This window comes from Anser brachyrhynchus (assembly GCF_964034855.1).
Source record: "Anser brachyrhynchus genome assembly, chromosome: 9".
NCBI classification, from domain to species: domain Eukaryota; kingdom Metazoa; phylum Chordata; class Aves; order Anseriformes; family Anatidae; genus Anser; species Anser brachyrhynchus.
In genome coordinates, this window is record NC_137703.1 from 8,433,257 (window position 1) to 8,455,368 (window position 22,112).

At 35.8% G+C, this 22,112-nt stretch overlaps 2 protein-coding genes across 35 annotated transcripts in view; one reads left to right on the forward strand and one right to left on the reverse strand.

Moving 5' to 3' along the window:
* Positions 1 to 22,112, forward strand: part of LOC308199856 (uncharacterized protein) — a 288,903-nt gene that overhangs the window by 188,124 nt on the left and 78,667 nt on the right. The window contains exon 1 of one of the 33 annotated variants that reach the window (XR_013955014.1): positions 6,773 to 7,867. The exons of 31 other annotated variants lie outside the window; for them this stretch is intronic. The gene's annotated coding sequence lies outside the window, so the exon portion shown is untranslated. Of the gene's footprint in view, positions 1 to 6,772; positions 7,868 to 7,896; positions 9,136 to 22,112 lie in introns of those variants that run through there. One more of the 33 variants, XR_013955015.1, reaches the window with a different exon arrangement.
* The window catches only part of LOC308199857 (uncharacterized protein), a 68,903-nt gene that overhangs the window by 8,468 nt on the left and 38,323 nt on the right, over positions 1 to 22,112 (reverse strand). Inside the window, exons 2-4 of one of the 2 annotated variants that reach the window (XM_080604631.1) lie at positions 21,720 to 21,807; positions 5,096 to 5,292; positions 3,046 to 3,225 (exon numbers count right to left, since the gene is read on the reverse strand). In XM_080604631.1, coding sequence (XP_080460757.1) covers positions 3,046 to 3,225; positions 5,096 to 5,292; positions 21,720 to 21,723 — 381 coding nt within the window. In that variant the 5' untranslated portion in view covers positions 21,724 to 21,807. Of the gene's footprint in view, positions 1 to 3,045; positions 3,226 to 5,095; positions 5,293 to 9,534; positions 19,629 to 21,719; positions 21,808 to 22,112 lie in introns of those variants that run through there. The other variant, XR_013955044.1, reaches the window with a different exon arrangement.

Here is a 22,112-nt window from a genome sequence, read left to right on the forward strand (position 1 = left end):
GGAATTGTATATTTTATACTATTGTCTTGGAAGCCCAGAGTGAGAAATTGGCAATGGTCACATGAAAAAACAAAGTGGTTCAAGAAGTTCTGTTTATTTACTCAATATGTGTGAATCAGGTGACATGGGTGCATTTTTTTTAATGCATACCAAATTTTCAGAGTAAGGTATTTGTAATGTCTGTTTCTAAACAGTGCAACCTCTTCTACTTCAAATGCCATCATGAAATTGTTTTGTCCATGGACATCTCTATTCCCAATAACAGTGGTGTTTGCTTAAATGCTACTGAGGTGACAGACACCTGAAGAGAAGCAACTGACAAAGTGATGCGAGAAATATGCCCCAAATTTGTGTTCTTGCAGAATTTCAGAGCACTGTAGAAACAGAATATGTGTATTCTTAAATTTCTAAAGTACTATAGTTTTGCTTTCACATTGGTGTGTTTTTCAGTATTGCGTTTACCAGGAGCATTAGAGAAATTGGCGCTGCTGATCTTTGCAGTTTCAACTTCATGTCATCAGGTCCCCTTAGCAAGGGACTGGCATAGGAGTCTGTCCCTAAGCACCTCTCTGCAGTGACCTGGCTTCAGTGGTCCCTGCGGTATCGCTGTCATCACACTTAAGCGTGTGAAATGTCCACAGTACGGAGTGTAAATGACGGTGACAGATGTGTAGTAGTGACTAAGGCAGTGAGGTGTGATGGCTTGTTTAGGTGATCCACTGGATATAATTACCTGAAAGGAAGTTTTGTCCTAGAGAAGATGTTCAGAATAAGCCCCTGGGCTTAATTATGACCACAGTTTTTATTCATTTGTTTGCTTTGCTGGGGATCCATGCGAATGAGAACTTCTTCCCATCTAAGCCAATAGCTTTGTGCAGTCACTGGTTGCTGCCCAGCAGTGGGGACCTCCCTGAGGAACTGTCTGGCCTGCCCAAGGCAACAATGCAATATAGATGATTTCAGGGCAGTGAAAGACTGAACACACAGCTGCTGTGCACTCCAGGTCTATGCAGTTAACGATGAAAGGTGAAGATGCTTACTCGCCCAAACACTGCCCATATTTAAGTGTTACTTTCATTTTTACCCATAGACTTTGGTAGCCAAATCCATACCATAAATCCATCGGGTAGGGAAATGCATATTTTTGAACTGAATTGACACCGCTGGGAAAATGTTCTATTTTTGATAGACAGGCAATATATGCTCTGTAAATCAGCTCCCAGTACCTTCACTAAGCACTCGATTGACTTACTGGCTCTCATTCTTGTCATCTCATTTTCTCACATTAAAGCAGAAACCATGCTTCAATTTATTAAGATTTTTTAGATCAAAGCCTTAGAATTTGTACAAATGAAATTTTGCTAAAGCAGAGAAGGAATGGAAACTTCTCTATTTTAAATAAAAATTCAGTGGGCATAATTAAGATGACAAGTGACTGCTCTACGTTTCTTCAAGAATCTGAAAGTGAAACAGATTGTAAGTAAAAGAAAAAATATATATTATTAATTTTATTCAATTTGGGGAAAAATAGAAGAACAGCAAGATTTAGATTTTTAAAAAATCAAATTTAACCAGGTTACAATATTCATGAAAAATTGATATTTTATGCAGAAAAAGTCCTGTGGTTAGGTTTAGTCGGGAATTAAATTTTGCTAAACACTTATGTCTTCTCCTGGGAATATACTACATTTGCTGTGTTATTTTAAGTGACTTTAAAAGTATCTAGGCTTCTCTATTAAAATAAAATTCATAATTAATTACCTAAATAAATATATTTTGCTCTAAATTCTGTGAATTACATGTTGATAGTCCCCTCTAATGAATTAGAGACCTTTGAGAACGGAGCTTGTCATTAACACACATCATCAGCTGATGCATTTTAATAATACATAGTGTTGGAAGAGAGAGGAAGTGTAAGCTACTGAAGCTTACAAAACCAGTTCCCTAAAGCTTTCATGTTTTATTTGAGCATGTGTTTTGGAAGTGGTGGTGTTGACACTGGTGGCACTAATCTCTTTATCTTGTTTCAGTTAAAAGGATATTTGAATATTATTTTTGACAAACTTTTATCTAGCCTCAAAGGAGTTCCCTTGTAGCAGCTACAGAGAAATTGCCATAATAAACACATCGCATGGTACTTACATCATACATTATAGCCACTGTTGATGTACTCCAAGAATGCAAAATACACCCATAGAAATCAAATGAGCTTGTGTTCAGTGCCAACTTTTTTTTTTCTTTGCAAACCAAGCTGTGTGAATTCCGTCAGCTATGTAAAGGAAGCTGCATTAGATTATTCAGTAATTCAGTTAGAAATACAATACATTTAGGAGACAACCAGTTATGGCAGTTTTATGAAAGACCTTCTGTGAAAACACGTCCCCTTTTCTTTACATCAGTTTTACTATGTCAAATCTCTGGGTTGGCATTCTATCAAACCTTATTTTATATACCTTAAGTGGTATATAAAGTTTCTCAACTTTTGGTACATCAGAGAAGTCCCATTCCTCATTAGAAAGTGGATTCTGAGACAAGAATGCATGCCGCCTTGTTCTTGACTGATTGATTTAATCTTGATATTAACCTGTATAAAATATACAGGTTGCTCCTCAAAACAAAGCATCAGTGGTCAGGTGTCATTATTTGCTGCTCAGTGCTTGGTACCCCATGGTCTCCTTTAGAGAGGGTACATTGTCAAATTCAGCACTCTCCTTTTGTGTTTTCTGATGTTGTCAGAGAGGGCATTCAAAAATGAAGTATTTAGGGCTTCTGGTCCAGAAGACTATTGTTCTTCCTAGGGGCTTATTGGTAGATTCAGAACTGATGTTCAGAATGAATTTTGTATGAACGACAATTCTAAATATTTTTGTCTCCTCCTCAAACCCATGTCTTAAAAATCAATGCCTATTATACACTGAACTAATATCCTCTCACTGTCTAAGTAGTCCTTGAGTTCACCAACTGTTGAGGAAAAACTATCATAGTCTTTGTATTAAGCTATGTGACCTGGTAGGGACTGTCATGTGTAATAGCAGTGGCACTTACCTTTCTGAAAGTAAGCAAACCAATGTTCTGTTGTATTTTCAAACAAGCTGCAGCAGTCTGAAGACATCCCCTCTCTTCTGTATTGACAGTTGTCACTGCTAAGTCCTTGCTACACATGCTGTCCTTGTTCATTCTTTCAAACACAGCACACAGAAGGAGCAGACTAAACACACTTGGTAGCTGGTTTGAGAGAAATGGCAATATGGGAAAGAGTTTAAGGGTATATTTTGAAGTAGTACAGTATGATTAAAAATTTAGTTCATAATAAAATCATAGAGCTCTAACTACTGACTGAAATCCATCAGCTTTCTTACACTGAAAATCTTTCCATTAATCTATATTATATCAGTTGAGCTGATGCCTGTAAAAATTCAAAAATCATATTGATGGGTGTTGGTGTTTAGATTGATAGAAACTTTTATAATATTGTGTGTGTGTGTGTGTATATATATATATATATATATAAAATCCTTAGCATTTTCAGAGAGTAATGCCTGGACTTCTCAGAGCTTCCTTTTTTCTGGGACCCTTAATGGAAAGTTCTGTTATCTTTTTGACATAAAATAGTTTGCTTGGATACTTCTACTTGGAGCAGTCGTTGTGTAAGTTACCTATCTACTTCATAAAGATGCAGTTAACATTTTTGCTATTCTTGCAGCACTTTTCACAAGCAGTCTTGAATATGACCAAGGCCTTAATTTATCTAAACTAAACCCAACCTCTGGTTTAGCGTAATAAGGTATTCGTTGTTTTTTTGTATCTGTTTTTTGAGATTTGACAACCAAACATTATGTATTTAGTTTGTATATGTGCATTAGGTGTTTTATAAGAAATGTATATGTTTTATATCAATTACGAAGCCAAATGAAGCATCCCAAAATAAAGCAGAGGTGATGGGTGGTTTTCTGGCTCCTATTCAAAACACCTGTTATGTTGTGAAGTACGTATTATGAATGCTTGGTAACAAAAAGGCAGGCATCCTATATTATAGAAATACTTAAAAGCCTGCACCCAGAGACAAGGTAAAGAAACTAGAGGTGATTTTATATATGTAGTCCTTCCTGTCTCCTTCACCTCTCCTGGGAAGGAGCTATGACATAACAGGATTTGAAGGTTACTCTTCAAATTTCCTCTCACCTTCAAGTGAGTAACCCATGTCATGCATCAGAAAGCTGACATCTTGACATCTAGTGATGTATTTCAAGATGGATTGAAATAAGTCTTTTTGTTAGAGAGAAGTGGAAATCAGACTTGCAAAAGTTAGAATTTAATTCTAACTATTTAATATAATAAAAATTCTAATTTGTATTTTTTATTGTTTACATTTTCAAACCAATGTTCAGGTTAAGATAAAGCTGAACTTAAATACAGTTGCGTAACAGCACATTACAGCTCTGAAAGCCTCTAGCTGAAAGTTTTCTTTTGTGAAGATCGGCTGTATCTTTCATTTCTTGGATAATTAAACTGATTTCTTGCTGGGAAGAATGTTATATTTTTTCAAAACTATTGAAAATTAATCGCATGTCTTAAAGTACTCAATAAATATTGCAAGTAAATATTTTGGGGGTTCATCCTGTAAATGATTAACAGAGCCTTTTTTCAGTCTCTGAAAAGATAACTAGTCTAGGAAATATTGCTGTGAGAAATATTCAAAAATAAATGCATATGTGGGCAAAGAAGCATCCTAGAAAAAAATATGAATCTGACAAAGTCTGTTTTAAGATGGTTACAGCTGATTTTAGTTAAAATTTTTGCCAACACAAATTCGTACTACAGTTGTGGTTAATTGTTTAAAGTGCAATTTTAAATTAGTTAGAGATGACCCTCAATATATTTCCTTGTTATTCTGTTTTCTCTTTTCAAATCATATTTACACTAACTCCGCAATTTACTGATTTAAGACCAGCTATTTCTCACTAGATATTGGTACACAGGCATAGAATTTTTTGAGAAAAAAACATAAATGAGACAGATGAACAAGATGAGTTTACATCAATAATTTCCTTACCAGTACTCTCATCATTGTCGTAAAACAAGTGAGAGGCATTACCTTCTGTATTTTCTTGTACTCTTCTTTCCCCTTCATAATAAAGTGTTCTTTGCTCCCAGAAGTCTTTTTGATAACAGGTAATTCTTTTAGGTCAGCTTTTGTCTTTTGTTGAAGGATAAGTTTTTCAGACTCTTCTGATTCCTTTCTATCCATCTCTTTGGAATAGTACAACAGTGTAGAGAGACCTAGAAGTGCAGCTGAGTAGAAGGGTTAAAAAAAAAAAAAAAAAAAAAAAGACAAGCATTTGTTTACTATATGACCTTCGGTTCAGGTTTGGCATGACCAATGTTTGATACTGAGGAAAGTGTCCTCCATGAGCCACCTCTTTAAGAAGAATCTGACCAAGCTACTAGTATATAAATTACATTAAAACTTCATTCCTGACTAAATTAGTGAAGAAGACTTGAAGACTAGATGGTCCTGGTGTTTGGTTATAACCAAAACACAGGGAAGCTTGTATTTCAAAGCCAGAGGTACTGGTGTCCTGAAGTGCCAAAAGCTCATAGTGATTATCAACATACAGAAAGTACTACAAGTTTTAAAAGACAGAAATTGAACTGGAGAGGATCTGCTAGTCCTTGTATCTTGTACTGGAAAATAAGCAGGCTTTTATGGCATTACAAAAACTTTGAACCACACAAATATAGCAAAGTTGAATTTCTTTTTTACTATTTATTTAAATAATAAGAAATAATGAGTCTATTTTTGTTTTCATTTCAAAGTGCTTTCCAAGAAGGAACAAAAAACAATAAATCATTCTCTGTCTTTCTCAGCAGTGTATTTAATGCTCTGAAAACTGCACTTAATTGTACAGCAATCAGAAGTTTTCAATATCTTTCTATGCAGGAGCTAAAAATTCTGTTAAAAGTAAGAGGGTTTTGCTTTTTCATAGAGTGGCCTCTCTTTTCCATCTCAACATCACTAAAACCAGCCATGGAATGGAGCCAAATTCTTATTAATGCACTTCAACTATTGCAAAAATACAAGGACAAATTTATTTTATTTTGTAGTGACAAATGCTTTTCCCTCCTAATTTTGTGGGAGTGTTTTTTCCCCTAGAAGGAATAAATTGCACATTCTGGAAATAAGTTAGTCATTCTAAAGTTCAGAATTCATGAAGCTGTTCCAGCAGAGAATGGTTACAGAATTGCAGCAAAATCTCAAGGTCACTGGGAATATTCTTTGGGGTATTCTTATGTGGCTTATCTGTGCTCACATGCCTAATTTTTTTTTCAGTGCAAAGAATAGCCACTTGCAGAGAATGGAAGCCTTAGCCCGGCCCTGTGCCATCCCTTATTCAAGTTCTTTTATACTCCTCTTTTTAAAGAAGCTGTCAAGTTCTTTTCTGAAGCTGACAGGAAAGGCCAAATCTGCAGTACAGGAAGAGAGGCAAAAAAGAAACTTTTTGTGTTGATGTTTTACTAAGTGAGCTAAGGAGAATTTTAGAATCATGTAATTTACTCTGGAGGCATTTACTGTACATAGCTATAGTGATGGTAATTTCTTTCATTGTGGAAGTGAAAAGATAACCATCAATCAGTTGTCAATTGGTCAATTGCAGAAGTGATGAAAAGAAACTGGTAGGAACAATCACTTCTGTGGCTACCTAGACTATTTGGGGTTTTAAGGAAAATATGGGAACTGGAGTTTGTAGAAATGGAATGAGGTTGGAACATAAAAAAAAAAAATAGGCTGTGTAGGGGTAAATGGATCAGTGAAATACTGTATTTATTTTGTGTGTGTGCAGTGTGTAAGTGTTGCAAGAAATAGAGCACAGAGCAGTATGCACTGAAGGACCTTTAAACTGAACATGTTGATAACTGGAGACGTGATGCGCTGCAAGTACCTAGAGTGTTTAAACAGGTTTGAAAATGGAAGAATATTTTGTAAAACATCAGAAAAAAAATATTTCAAATATTGTTATATGCGCAGTAGTAACTGCAGTTATAACTGTGTGAAGAAAAATATAACTTGTGTTGTCACAGGGGATACATTATTAAGTTGCAAAGTGCTGTAAGAAATAATATGAGGCCAGATATAGTGTTGTTTTTAAATATATAATGTGAAAATTGTTTTTCAAATGAGCCTGATGGCACAGGACAGTATAAATGCTCAATGATTTAATAGTTATTTAAGTGGCATGAAAGGCATCTATTTCATTACATATGCATATTACAGTTGGGGGGGTAAGCTTAGGACAGAAGTAAGAGAAAGATTTAATTCATTTATTTATGAAAAGAGTTCAAACATTACTGATACGGGGTGGTTTATGCTGTGGTGTTTTGTTTGGGGTTTTCTTCCCCCCTTCTGTGGTAGGTAATAAAAAGGATTACAGGCCCTCCAGAAGGATGAGATATCATCAGTTTGTAATCCAGCCCATGGTTTCCTAGATACCGTATTGTCTATTCTGTTCCGCTATGTGAAAAATGTTGAATATCAACAATGGGTTTCAGTGCTGTATTGTTGAGTTTTGTATGAACTAATCTAGCTTCACTAAAAAAAAAAAAAAAAAAAAAAAAAAAAAAAACTACAGCTTTGGACAAAAGTCTATAGCCAGTGCATTCGTAACTCCCCATGCACAAGAGCTGACTGTGGCTCTGGGAAGACATTTTACTCATTTGCTTTCTTTTTTTCTTATAGTCTTCTTGTCCAGTTCTCAGGTGTTTACTACCTATTAGATTTTCACCTGTGTGGGTACTGTGTTTGAGAAAGTCCCAGGACTTGTCAGCTGTATAGGCCTCATAAAAGACAGCTCTGTTCAGGGTTTGAAAGGTAAGCTTTTGCCTCAGTCCTCTGCTGTCTGTGCTTTAAGATGCTAACTTTATTGGCCTAGTTCTGAAACTTTGCAGCGTATCACTCATTTGGAGCTTTTGCAGAGGGCAAGTGAGAGGAGCAGGTTTCAGTTTAACAGGGAAAATAACCATTCTTGGAGTGAAAGGTGTGGGGTTAGAGGGGATGGTTTGGATGAAATGTGCTTTTCCTCTTAAAGAAACTGAATTGTAACTAACTACTGAAAGTAAAGAATATGTTACCTGCACAATTAGGTGTTTTGGGAGTAGGTATTCTGCAAATATGTATGCTCTAAAGATAGGGTGAGGGTAAAAGGGAAAGCGTTTGACCTATGTGCATGGTATTTCCAGGACAGAGGGAAGAACAGACAGTAATATAGTTTTGAACTGCCTTGCCATAAGCACTAGATTGTTTTCTCTTTTTCTTTCTTTCTTTCTTTTTTTTTTTTTCTTTCTTTCTCTCCTTTTCTATTTCTTTTTTACTCTGGTCTCAGAACTGTCTTAATGTTTTGTGGAAATGCTACTGGGGGTGCTGTTTGCTTAAAATAAAGTGGGCGGAGAACAAACGAGGGTAAATAAGATTCATGATCAGAAAGATTCTGTCATTAGTCTGTTTTTCTGAAATATTTTTTTTTTCCTGAAGTATGTTTTTCCAAGATTTGTTAAAACAATTCAACAATAAGCAAGAGACCCTGTAGCAATCAGGATGTAAATATGTATAAACTGCGGTGAACTAGATTAGATGCACAGCAAGTATTTATTTATAATTTTTAAAATGTTAAATCCTTAACTTTAATGTATGCATTTTATGTTAAAGTATTTCTACTTTTTTAATTACAAATTGTTTTCTATTAGGATTATAAGATCGTGAAATATTTTAATTGCTTAGAAAAGTAACTTTATAAACAAATACGTTCATGCTTACTGTAAATGTGAAAGGTTTGTTTTTGCGGAGAAACAAATTTCTTAACTGTTTTGTTTATTTTAATGTTAGTAATATACTGATACTGCAGTTAGTGATCAAATTCCAAAAATCTTACAGACATTTTCTTGTCTGTGGTAGATTTTTGCAGAAGATATGCCAGCTTTCAAGATCTTCTCTTTACCCTGCTACAGTGTGAATGTTTTTCCCATCCCCCTTTTAACCTAGGAATTAGAAGAAAGTACAGATGATGCTTGCTTAACCCTGCATTTAGTGCCAAGCAGTGATGTGCTCCCTATGAAACCATTTCTGACCCTCTGCTTGCAGTGGTGAGCCTGAATTTTTCCCCTTCCTTGCCCATCATTGTCAGTCAATTATGGGATGGAACTGAACCAGAAAATCTGGTACAGTCTGGCAATTAGTACAAAGGGTTTCCAGTCTAGTGTGAAGACAGAGATGCAAGAGCCCCAGCAGCTAGAGAAATAGTTTTGATTGGCCATGGACATTGCCTTTTAGTGCTGCTTGGTTACTTCCTAAAGATACTGGCTCTTCTACCCTACAGGTCTTCTCCTTAAAGTACTGCATTACGGGCCTACTTTTTATAAGTCTTTTGGGAAGTGGGGGGGTCTTCTTTTTTTAGCTCTAGCTTCTCCCATTTGCAGACTGTCATTTTAACCCATCAAACAGACACATTTTGACTTGTGCAACAAAGAACCAAGTTATCAACATTCACAGAAACTGACATTTTTAATTCAGGCTTCATTATGTCTTCGGTTTATGACAGTGAGCTACAAAGACATTTAAAGTTTTTTTTTTTCTTTTTTTCATTTTAAATTCAGCATTGGGATGTTTATCTTTCTTTTAATGCTCATATTTCCCTTTCTACCTTTATTCTTTAGTAATATATAATTAACATTATCAAAACCATCAGCTATTATCCACTTTGACTTTTGACCTTTGTTTTTATCTATCTAACATTTTCTAAAATAAATTTCAACAGGAATTCTAACAGTTTGTTACATCATCATACTAAAACACAGTTAATTAAGCTCATTAATATATTCATCACAAAAATAATCTCTCTTGATATTACAAAGATTTAATGAATGATTACATATATGTAAATTTGTTAAATATCTGGTATTGTAAAATGAGAATTTATAATGAAACAAATTATAATTCAAAAATAACATACAGAATTCAGGGCTTCTCATATATACTCAACATTTTCCTGAGTTACTACTGAGTCTGTAGCTGTTATTTCCTGCTAGCAAAAGAGAGATCAAAAATCTGGTACAAGTTTGACTGAAGTTTACAAGAAGAGATAGTTATACCAAATGAAAAATTTAGGCTATTATTTCCAGCTGATAACTTTGCTGAATATATGAAGACAGTACTCAGTCACATTTTGCTCAAAACTAAAACGCGGTATAATTGGATAGTAGTGCAAGCAGTTGCCAAAGTAATAGGAACATCGGGCATTCAACCATAACCATAGTGTTTTGTTTGTGAGAGTTTTTGTTTTCGTACGAGTCAGCAGTTTCTGTTTTATGCTTGGATAGCTGTGTATTTGGGATGTTGTCTTTTGCAGTTGTAAAGTAGTAAATGTGCTGCAATCTAATCTTCACATGTATACATTCAGAGTTTATATTGTCATTTTTTATTCATTCTCTCTTTCTCTGCACAACAGTACGGTGGGGAACCCTGAAGGTGACTTTAGACACATGATGGCAGAATTCTCCATTCAGTAGTTGAATGCTCTTTTTGCTATATTAATGGCAAGCAGTATAGTAGCGGGGGCTGTAAGTGTGATGACAAGATTAGCACATTGCCCACTTCAATCAGGCACCTCTTGTTTTTGTATTTATCACTCATCTTTCCCAGTTGACTGATGGCTGTCACTCAATAGCTTTCTTTGGTTAGAAAGAGAAAGAACTTCCTGTAAAGATGTCAGCGGTGTTGTTGAATTCCAAAGTAGGTCATTTGCACTGGAAGTCTACATAGAGCGACAAATTAGTAGCTTCTCTTGTAGATCTTTTGATAGTGTGTGGGAAAGGATGTGATATTGTTATTTATTTTGCCGGGAAGATGGTAGAATGGTGTAGGTCAAAATCTAATCTGATTACCCAGAAACACATCACCAAAGAATGCACTGACGATGCTTTTGACATATAGAATAATTATCCATATATTAATATATGCCAATTTAGTGTTTGTTTATCAGAGCAACAAGAAAAATGGTAATATACATTCAAGTATGGGGAAAAGAAAATTATAACTAATCTTATCTTGGGCTAAAGAATTGGTATAAATGCACAAGAGCAAATGAAATTTTTTGTCACATGCAGTTCAAAAGATAACAAGTAATGGCAGTGAACAATACTCTAAATACACTTCAGTTGGATTTTTTCCCTTTGTTTTAGTTCTGTTTGTCTTCAATGAGCAAGACAATTTGACCTTGAATAGGGACTACCACATCTTGTTACTCTTCGGGCATGATATTATGGCCTTCAAGCTAAGTACTACACAAACATAGTTGGGCTAAGAGCTTTGACAGTGAATCACGTTGATCATTTAATTTGTAAAGTTATTTTCAAGGTGATAAATATCTATTTGTAGCTTTCATCACTTTTCTACCACACAATAGTTTTACTTCTATATAAGTGTTTTCCTCTTTCCCTCCATTTTTTTTTTAAACACTGCTATGCCTACAAAATATTTATGTATAATTAAAATTAGTTCATAGTTCTGAAGTGCTGTTTGAAAGTGCTATTTTTCATATGAGAACACTGAAGCATAGAAGGGCTGAGTGACACTGTTATGTCTTTGGTGTTGGTTTGGGATATATCAGGTTTCCCAGGGGGGAAAAAAAAATCACAAAAGACAGGAGGGTGTAGCTGTGGATCAAATTAGCTTATGTCAGTCTTTCCCTGTGTGTACCCAGGAGCAGATCTCAGTGCTGACATACTGAGAACCTTCAGTGAAGGCGTAGAAGCTCATCTCCTCAGAGAATGAGGCACTCCAGTCTCCAGTTTGTCAGCTGTACTCTCTGTGTACACTGATGTTATCCTTACTCTGCTGTTAAATGTACCTGGCAACTGACTGCTGGGTCTCATGGTCTGGGAAATGAGTTGGGCTAAATGCGCCAGCAAAGATCATAGATGTTTTGTAATGTGGATGAGAGGTCAAGCGCATCACCTAAACTGTGATCTACCAGCTTTCCTGCTCCTGGAAATGTTCCCTTTGTGTGACAGGTCCTCTTCAACCCTTCTACTCATCCCCAGGGTGGGAAAAACAGCTGAAAAGAACACCCTGTAAGAGTTCTTTAAAGGCATAACAGGGGTTTAAGCTCCCAGTTCCCATTGACTTTCAGTTCAATTATCACTTAGCTGAAATTCAGTGGGAATAATGTACCCAATTCCTTTATGCTATTGCGAACCTTCAGTTATGGGTCTTACAGTGTGCTACAGAATGAGCAAACATTGGCTTTTAGTGGCATGTGGTAAACATTAAGAAAAATGAAAAAGTCAATGTATTTCATGGGACTTTATACAAAGCTAATGCAATTGGTGTTTCATATAAAATGATTGATTTTGTGTAAAGAAGAAGGAAAAAATTACTAGTAAAGACATAGTGATAGTAGTCTCAAAGGACAGATACCAAAGGCATAAGCAGAAACTATGCCACATCTTTTGTTAACACATGAACCTTAACCAAAGACTTGAAGAATAATTTTAAAGAAATCAGATTATTAATGTCATGTCTAAAGGATCCTTCAGAGATTCACATACTTGAGAAACAAAAATGAGATGTGATCAGTAGGATGCATGAAACTGCATTGTGTGAACATTCAAAGTAATGTGGTGGTAACAAGGAAAAGGTCTGCTAGTCAACAGGACGAGGTAGTGTCATTGAGAAATGAGGCTAAATATGAAGAGGTACCTAATACATGCAATATACAATAGTTTACTTTTAATAAGTAACAGCTGTGAGGAGATGAGTAGCACAAAAAATATCAGTGTCAAGAGGATATAGATGATTTGCAAGTTTTTGTAACCCATCTTCTGATGTCTTATGTGTTGTGTGGACTATCAGCTGATCCACTGATTGCAGGCTGAGAAACATTAAACCACACAAACACCTAAAGTCCCCTGAAGACTTCTTTTCTGTGATTCGTTAGTTTGCTATGATGAATTCAAGAGGTGGCCTCTACCTCACTTCCATTTCACCCCTTCCTAGAATAATTCTGAAATTGTTCATTTGCCCACTTAGTTGCATAGCTGATTGTTACTTCTGTTTCTTTCTATACTTGTAATTATCTTTTTCAGTTCAGTTCTATGGATTTTCCCTCTTCCAAATTGCTTAATTCTTCAGTTTACTCAGTGTAATGTTCCTTGCTGTCATCCAGCCCCTATTCATTAGACTTTTTCTTATGCCAGTTGCCGAACTGAAGAGATGGCTAAAAAGTGGTGTTGGTTTATGTTATGTTGGCACTGACTAGAGAAAATGAAAAGAAACCCATGGCTTCTGTGAGGTTCTGTGTATCTCCAAACATTAATATGTTGATGAGGACTGTGGAGAGATTTCACTCTTGATCAGCGTAGCTATTCTGGCAGAAACCTCAAATACAGACATAGATACTTCAGCAAAACAGCACTTTTTATGTTTTCTTTTCCTTTTTTTTTTCTCTGCTTTTTTCTTACTTGAAAAATAATCTCAGAGATGCTTAGTATTTTTCATTAATAAAATGCCATTTTCAAACATTTATATAATAGGCTAAAAATATTCAAGAAGTTGTTTTAAAATTTTCTGAAAACACTGTGCTAGATTAAAAAAAAAAAAAGTTCCAAACTTTCCAAAGCACTTCAAATTTTCCCTTTTTTTTTCTGTGGAAGAATGTTTTGTTTTTCAACTGGTTCTGCCAGGTTCTGTGTTAACTTCTGTCTGTTAGAGTCCTAATTAGATTAAGTTGAATCCACACTTTGCATGTTCTCCCAAGCTAATTCCCATGATCACGCTGCTTTAAAACCTTTATTAAGGGCTTTTGTTAAAGATGCATCACTTTACTGTTGTTATTCATCTGACAAGAGGAGTGGATTCAAATGTACCTTTCTTTCAAAGCTGTGTTTGTCACTGACCTCGGGTGTTGGACCAAGAAGAGAATTAATTTCTAAACACTGCACTGTGTGTGCAGTGCCAGGAAAACTGGGGAGTTCTGACTGGCATCCTTCTAAGAGAGGTGATTTGAAAACCTTATTGTCTGGTGCATTACATTCATCAGAGCTAAAAATATTTGGGTGTTGTTAAAAGACATAGAGATTCAAAACTGGCTATTGTCTCTCTGGTAAGGAGTTGTCAAGATAAAATGAAGGATGCATCACTGTGCAGAAAGAAATCTTGGGATCTCAGTTTGAAAGAGGAAATTATGCATAGGGATGCAGAAACTTCCTTCAGTGAATCTTGAGCAAAGTGGAAAGAGAGTGACTGGTGAGGGAACACGATCTGTTGATGATACCAGGTTTTTCAGGACAATAAAGACATAGACACTTAGCCATGACTGGCTGGAGGATCTTATGAAACTCAGCAGCTAGTCCTTAAAATATCAAATGAAATTCAGTTTAAATAAGAGTTAAAGTGGTGCATCTGGGAATAATCAAAACTTCGCAAAAATAAAAAAGTAAAAAGGTGGGCTTTCAGCTGGGTTACCATCAAGGCATGAGATCTCGGGATTATAAAAGACAGGTCCATGAAAGAATCCGTTTGGTGGACAGTGGTGTTCAAAAAGAAAATGAATGTTAGGAATAAATTGGAAAAGGATAGAAGATAAGCACAGAATATTTATGCCAGTGTATAAATCTATGGTGCACCCACATTTTGCATATTGCCTTCCCCCTGCCTTTTCAAAAGGTTCACAAAAGGGCAACAATGATGATCACAGGAATAGAGAGATTTCCATTAAAAGGAAACTAAGTAAGGTAGACTCTTTGTATACCTAGAAAAGGAGACTGTTGGGAGAGATGATAAAGGTATCTAAAGTCATCATAAAGACGGGCTCTGCACATGGTTTGTGCACAGTCTTTGCCAGGACAAAAACTTAAGATCATCAAAGGCAGATGATAGATATGACAGCTGGAAAAGAAACAGAAGAAGATCTTTAGATGTAACAAAATTAAGCCACGGGATACTGTCAAAGTTTAAAGTTTACATGGGTTCAAGTGAAGCTTGAACAAGTTCCCGTAGAGAAATCCATAGAGGTTAATACACATCAACCTTATCTGGCTCAGGTGGTCTTCGAGACTCAGATTGGTAGAAGTTGGCAGGGTACTCAGGGGAAGTGTTATTACACGCCTGTTCTGTTCTTCTCAAGGCATTTGCTTCTGGCTACTGATAGAAAGACCGCTTGGTTAGATGGACATTTGGTCAGACCCAGTACAGCTACTTTATATTCTTATGATAACATTCATTTGCATCCTGAGCTCATACTTCCTCTTCATATCCAAATGAAGGACAAATCAGAAACTGTAGAAGTAGCCCAGGAAAATAGTTTCAATACTGGAATCTCTTTTCGATCTTCGTTTTGCTTATATCTACCTCTTCAGCTGAGCTAAGAAAGAGTCTGTCTTCCACAGTGCAGCTAGATGGCAATCAGAGGGAAATACTGACAATCAGAAGCATGTTTTTAAAGCTTCCAAGTTCCAGATTAATATGATTTTTAAAAACCTGGGGAAAACCATGAAAAATTTATCAGTATATAATAGCTGAACAATCTCTCCAGGAGACTTTAATTTCTGCTTCTAATCTTTTCATCTCAATCTGCTGGGTCAGCTTTGCACTTCTCCTTGTGTGCACAATGGGGAACAATGTTTAGCTGATGACAGAAGTGCAGGATGGGGATTAAGTACCCCCCAAGCTGTCTGTATTTTAGTAATGGTATTGAAAGTTCCCCAGTCCCTGATTTTCCTCCCTCCTACTCTTCCAATAAATTAACTCCTGAATCTGAAAATCAAGATGTAACTTCACTGGTCAAGGAATATACACCCTGCAAGTTTTTCTAAATACCTCTTTAGAAAAAGTTTGATTGTTGTAATTGATTATCTGTAGCCCCTGAGTGTCAGAATTCTGCATTACGCTCTGCATGCAGTTTGATGAAATGCTGGATTTAACAGCAGTCTTTGGAGTCCCCACCTCACCATATCCACCCACTATTTTCTGGCCCATGCTCTGGATTTGCTCCCATAGCCCCAGTACAGATTCCAAATTAAGTCAATCTAAATATTCACTGTTGTTAAAAACATCGGTCATACCATTAGCTCTGTGTGTGCCTTCCCTCCTCCCTGTGACAGGACAAGTGCCGTGGATCTGCGCGGTTAGAGAAAACTAATGACTTGCTTAATAAAGTTAGTTTTTATCCTTATCTGCTCATTAATATGAGCACTAGTGTCAGCAAAATGCAGCTGGAGGAAACACATAGCTTGGGGAAGGGAAGGTGGCCTTTTGTTACGTGGCAACGCAAATTTGAGAAAATTTAAGCCTATCATGAAGTTGCACCTCCCATGTTTGTATGGAAGGTTGCATGGTAAACTAGGGTCCTGAGTCAGTCCAGGTGACAAATAACTTGGAAAATAACCCCAAAGAGCAGTTGAGAAACAATTTACATAAGGAATAAAAAGTAATAGTATCCTTTTTTTCAAACAAATCAGGATCATGATTACTGCCAGAAAATCTGTAAAATTTTCAAGGTGTGAAGGGAGTATTCAAACACAGGTAAAGCTGTAACAGGAAAGATAAGTGGGTTTTGTTGTTGCTTTGTTTTGTTTTTTGGCATCTGCCCTTACCATGGAGGAGGCTAGGGAGATCCCATCTTAGAATCATAATTTATGGAATGCATTTTAGGATTTGTTTTAAATTGAAATGTCCAGAAATAGTTTGTAGAACAAATGGACAAAACAAACTATCGCAACCCAGCAGGAACAGAGACTTTCATTCAGCAATTCTAAAGAAACTCAGGAGTGGAACAGGTGATTGCCACGTACAACTTCTCAGTTCTAATTATTTTGTGCCAGAGGCCTGCCAGCTGACTCACGCAGCAACAGGTTTTAAAGAGGAATTCAGGCAAACCCAGAAAACTGCTGTCTAGTAAATATGATACCTGTGCTGGGGAAATGAGTAGAAATTCTAACAAATAATAAAATTAGTGCAATCTGAGTAACTATGACGTATTGTGAGGAGACAACGTGGATTTTGAAATAGAAGTCATAAGTTAAAGATACAGAATCATACACTAAAATTCTCTGAAGGAATATGAAAGCAGAACACTGGAGACCCAGCTGACAAGACCTGCTTGCATTTTCAAAAGGTGTTAGGGTCGATCCCCAAAGGCCTTTGAGAAAATAAGGTGTGCTGGAATAAAAGGGAAGGTCCTTACATCAGTAAATAACTGGCTAACAGTACAAAGCAAAGTGTAGGAAAAAATGGTCAGTTTTAACATCCGAAGTGGGTTGTCACTGAAATCCCCATGGAGGTCTGTACTATTAAACATATAAGAGATCTGAAAAAAATAAAAATAAAAATAGCAAGGGAACAAAATTTGCTGATGGTATTATTACTCAGGAAAGTTAAGAGAAGGACCAGCTATGGTGTATTGAGAAAGATCTTACAATGATGGCAATAATAGGGAAAAAAAAAAAAAAAAACACATGAAATTCAGTGCAGACAAATGCACAGAGGAAAAATAACTCTATCTTTACATATGAAATGATGGGCTGGGAACTAACCATCACTTCTCAGAAATGAGATCTTCAATTAAATGGATAGTTCTGTGAAACTGTCACCTCAAGAACAGTCAAACCAAATTTTTAAGAATAGAGAACAAAATAAAAGCTATCATTACAACACTATTTATATCCATTGTACACCTGCATCTTGAATACTCTGTGCATTACCAGCCTCCTCAACTCAGAAAGAACTGAGTAAAATCAGAAAAGCCTGCAAGACTTATGGCAAGAATGGTTGTCATGATAGAGTGGGTTCAGGGGATATGACTAGGACCCGGCAAGCTGGAAAGGACATGACCAGGGCTGGGGCAGGTTGGTAGACGTCAATGAAACATGCATTCCATAGAAAGTGCAGGGATAGATTCTTTGCATTGAACTGAATCTAGGGATATCAAACGAAACTAGTTACTGTTCAGTATAAAAAGAGGCAATTCCTAAACACAGAATATAGTTAAACTATGGAATTCCTTCTCAGACGTAGTTACTGAAAGTTCGTGTGAATTCCGCAAGTGATTTAAAAATAAATAAATAAATCATGGAGAATATATTGTGGGTTATTAGATATAAAGATGGGACTTCTGTTTAAAAAGGACTGTGAGATAAAAATTACTGGAGGCTGAAAGCGTATCAAAGCGTATCAGCAGGAAATCTGCCCACTTTTATTCTTCTCTGGACATTGATTATTAGCTACCTGAGAGGTTTCTGGTTAGATGGTCTGTCTGCAATCACTTCTTTCCTTGGAGATGGCAGCGGGGTGATATATTTTTGATCTAGACCAGTTCAGTAGCCTGTTTTACAGCATCACCACAGAAACAAGTGTACTAGCACAAATGATAGGAAGGTGAAAATCCAGTTTAAAAATGGGAATGAGACAGGAGTCCTAAGCTAGTTTTGTGACTATGATGTGCCTTGCTAAGCCACACCATCAGAAAAGTAGAGGAAGAGAAAGTGATAATGCATAAGAAACTGGGCACACAAATATTCATAGGACACTTAATTTATCTGGTTGTCTCACTAGCTTATTTGGGTTTTCTCTGCAATCCATGGAGAGAGAATCTCACCATTTGGGCAGTGAAAGGCACCTGTATTAGGATTCTCTTCTGAACTGAACCCTGAATTACACTCTCTGTCTCCATTAATTATGAAAGTAATCCAAGGAGACTGGCCAGCCAAGGAAACGAAACTGGGTACCTAACACTGGTTGAGGTGACACGAATACCGTAATAGGCTGTACTGCTCCTATAAGTGGGGAGAGGGTGTATGTAAAGCAGTTGCTGTCATGGATTGGCGTGGAGGGTAGAAAGCTCCAAATTCCTACCTAGAGGCTCTTCTCAAGGCATATATATGTAACTGTGACCAGGGACTGAAAATGTGGTCCCAGAAGAACAGCATTGTAAAGCTACACAGAAACGGTCATAATCAACATAGTAATCAAACCATCAGTTGTCTTTATCCTATACTAGACTGTAAATAATTTGTGTCTTCTTTTAAAAGAGCATCTGTGCAACTCAGCATATATTCCATTCTTCAGGGACTGCTCTTGCCAGCAGCATTATAAACTACTGACATATTCCAGATTCAACACATTCAGTGTTATTTTTTGAGTACTGTAGAAGAAAACAACCTATTATAAGACCCATGGAGACTACCTGGAGTTAAAGGTGTGGCAGCAATATCTCAAACTGTGTTTCATTTTGAAGCATTCACAAAACCAGTGTGAGTTCACTAACTTCTTTTACCCATAGCTTTAAGTTGTGTATTTTTTAGAGATTCAATATTTCTAAGTTTTTTCGAAATAAAATAGGAAGCTGTTAGTGCATAGTAAGGGAACACTCTCCGCTTAAAACTCTAAATATATTGACACAGGTGAGCAACTTAGTTTTGACATAAATTGCCTTTATTTGTGAATAATATTTGTCTTCTCTCTTTCTTTTAAGATTACGTTCCTTCAGTTGTTTCAGTTCATTTCCTCTGACCATCTTATTTTTGGTGACTTTTCACCCCTTTTCCCTTTAGTCCTTCTGGTAAGCCACAAACCACAATCTTTCCTATGGAGAAAATGAAGACATGGAAGTTTGAGATGAGGGCAGACTTTTGAACCATGAAATTTGAGTGTTTAATTTAGTGCAGACAATTTTGTCTGTCTCTGGTAGCTATGCCCTTTTTATATTGTTTATAGTTCTGATAATATTGATGAATTAGGAGCATAAATGCTATTTAAAATTACACTAGAAAGGCAAAAAAAAAAAAAAAGATGTAAACCTTAATACTTTAAGGCATGCATTCATTGCCCACAACACTAAGGCAGATTCTCCCTTCCTGTAGCAGTACAAGTAGCGTGTAATAATCACTCATGGTCAGTATTAGTATAGAAGCTTATCAACAATCCTTGTTTTTTGTCAATATTTGGAAGTTTCAGGGTTGTTTATACATACATATATGTATATATGTATATATATATATATATAAAATCCTCGGTAGTTTAAGTGAAAAATTGATTTATAAAAATATATTTGCATTTTTAATACATCTGAAGTGAAGTTATTGCTATTATAAAGCCTCTTCCCCTCTTCCGCAGTTTGTTTTACATCTTATCTACAAGTTTTCCCCTTAGAGTTGCTTTGCAAGGTAGGTCCTTTTTTTTTTGGTAAGCTTTTTTCACTATTGACAGCAAATTATTGCAGATTGTGCACATTTTATGTTTTCTTTTGTAATGACCTAAGGAGTCGCTCTAACAAAATTTGCCATTACTGGGTTTACTGAAAGAATAAATAATTTAAAGAGATTTTATTAGCATTTTTTAGGAGATCATTATTTTTGCCATCCAGTGTTGCACACCTTTTCTGTAACTTGCTCATTTTTTTGTATCTGAAAGAGGGGGAAATGCAGTATTGATGAAAGAATCTCTTTTGGCCACGCATTAGCATCTATGACGGCTTATTTGAGTATCGAATTGTGTTTATAATCCTCTGAATTATAATTAGAACAGGTACTGAAATAATTTTACATAGCTGAAAATTATTATGTAAAATTCATGCATGGTGTCTTTTTAATAAACAACAACAAAATCATTTAAATAAATGAAGCAATCGGCTCTTAGGTGCTTGAATTTTCTTTTAAAAAGTTGAGTTAGTTTTAACTTATTGATTTTGAAGCCACTCTAATAAAGAATTAGTGAAGGAAATATTGCCTTTACTGTTTTCAGATAATGCTTAATGTTTTTGCAAATTATAAAATTTAATTAGCTATATAAATGCCAGAGGAACAAATAATGTGCTATTGTCTTGATATCTTTCCAGAAATTAGTCTTTTAAAACAAATTTGCCATATTAATCATCTAAAAATATTTTTGATCACTGAATTAATAGTTTGCAGCCTGTTTTCAGGTATTCATTGCCATAGGTGATTGCCTCTTAATTACTACATGGGCGCTTTCTATTCACTCTTATTAATTCATGTTTTCTGGCACAGTCCCAAAAGGCAGCCTTGCCCTATATCTTCTAATTACTTCTATAATTGAATTTGCCCACTTTTTCTAACCTATTTTTTAAACTGACTGTGTTTGTTCATGGTTTATTGTGTCTTTTTTGTGTCAGTTCTCTGCAAGCAGAATGTACATTGATTCTTTCCTCGTTTCTCATTAATTTTCAAGAGCTTTGCTGCATGTCTGTTTTTTCAGCCTGTCAAACCTATTGCTAGACCAAAAAAAGATTCTTATTATTAAAGGTTAGGTAAAATAGACTGAAGTTAATTAATTCATTAGTAACTCTGAGCCAATTACTGAATCCTTCTCCCATTTATATACTTGTTAACAAGACAGAGATGAGAAAGGCCTATTATAGGCACATGTCCTTCAGAAGTTGGGCAAACCCTCTGGAGCATATGCATTTAGTTCCACCAAAGAAAAAGAATTGATTCCAAAATGAAGACTTGAAGATCTAGCTGGAAAATACTTCATAACCTGATGGACCTTCTTGTGACCACCTAAACATTATTTTAGATTCTGTTTTTTGATCACAAGGAATAACTTTTAATGTTCAGCCTTACACATAGCATTTGAATATAAATATATTGACTCACCAACTTCCCTAGAATTAATTCATGGGATGTTTGGTAATAGTTGAACAAAGAGGACTTACCCATGCATATCTATGCAATGAAGACATGAGTTGCTGATTGTGGCTTCATACAATTTTCTTGTATTGATGAATGCAAGGAGATATGTAGCTGGAAAAAAATGTTGTGGTTTTTTTTTTTCATAAATACTTTGCATATTATGAAACTTATATGAAAACTGAAGTCATTCACAAGCAACAGTCTTATAAATAAACTGGGGAAGCTATCTAGTGGCTCACTGATCAAGGTCAGATGTTTAAATTAGTGACAATAACACTTACTTTAAGTATTGCTTACAGTACCTGCACATATGTTTTCCATCATAAAACAATTTGCTATTTCACTGAATTCAAAAGAATGTAACTCAGCTTGCAGTGCTGACACAAGGTTGTTCATTTATTTTATAGAGTTACTAG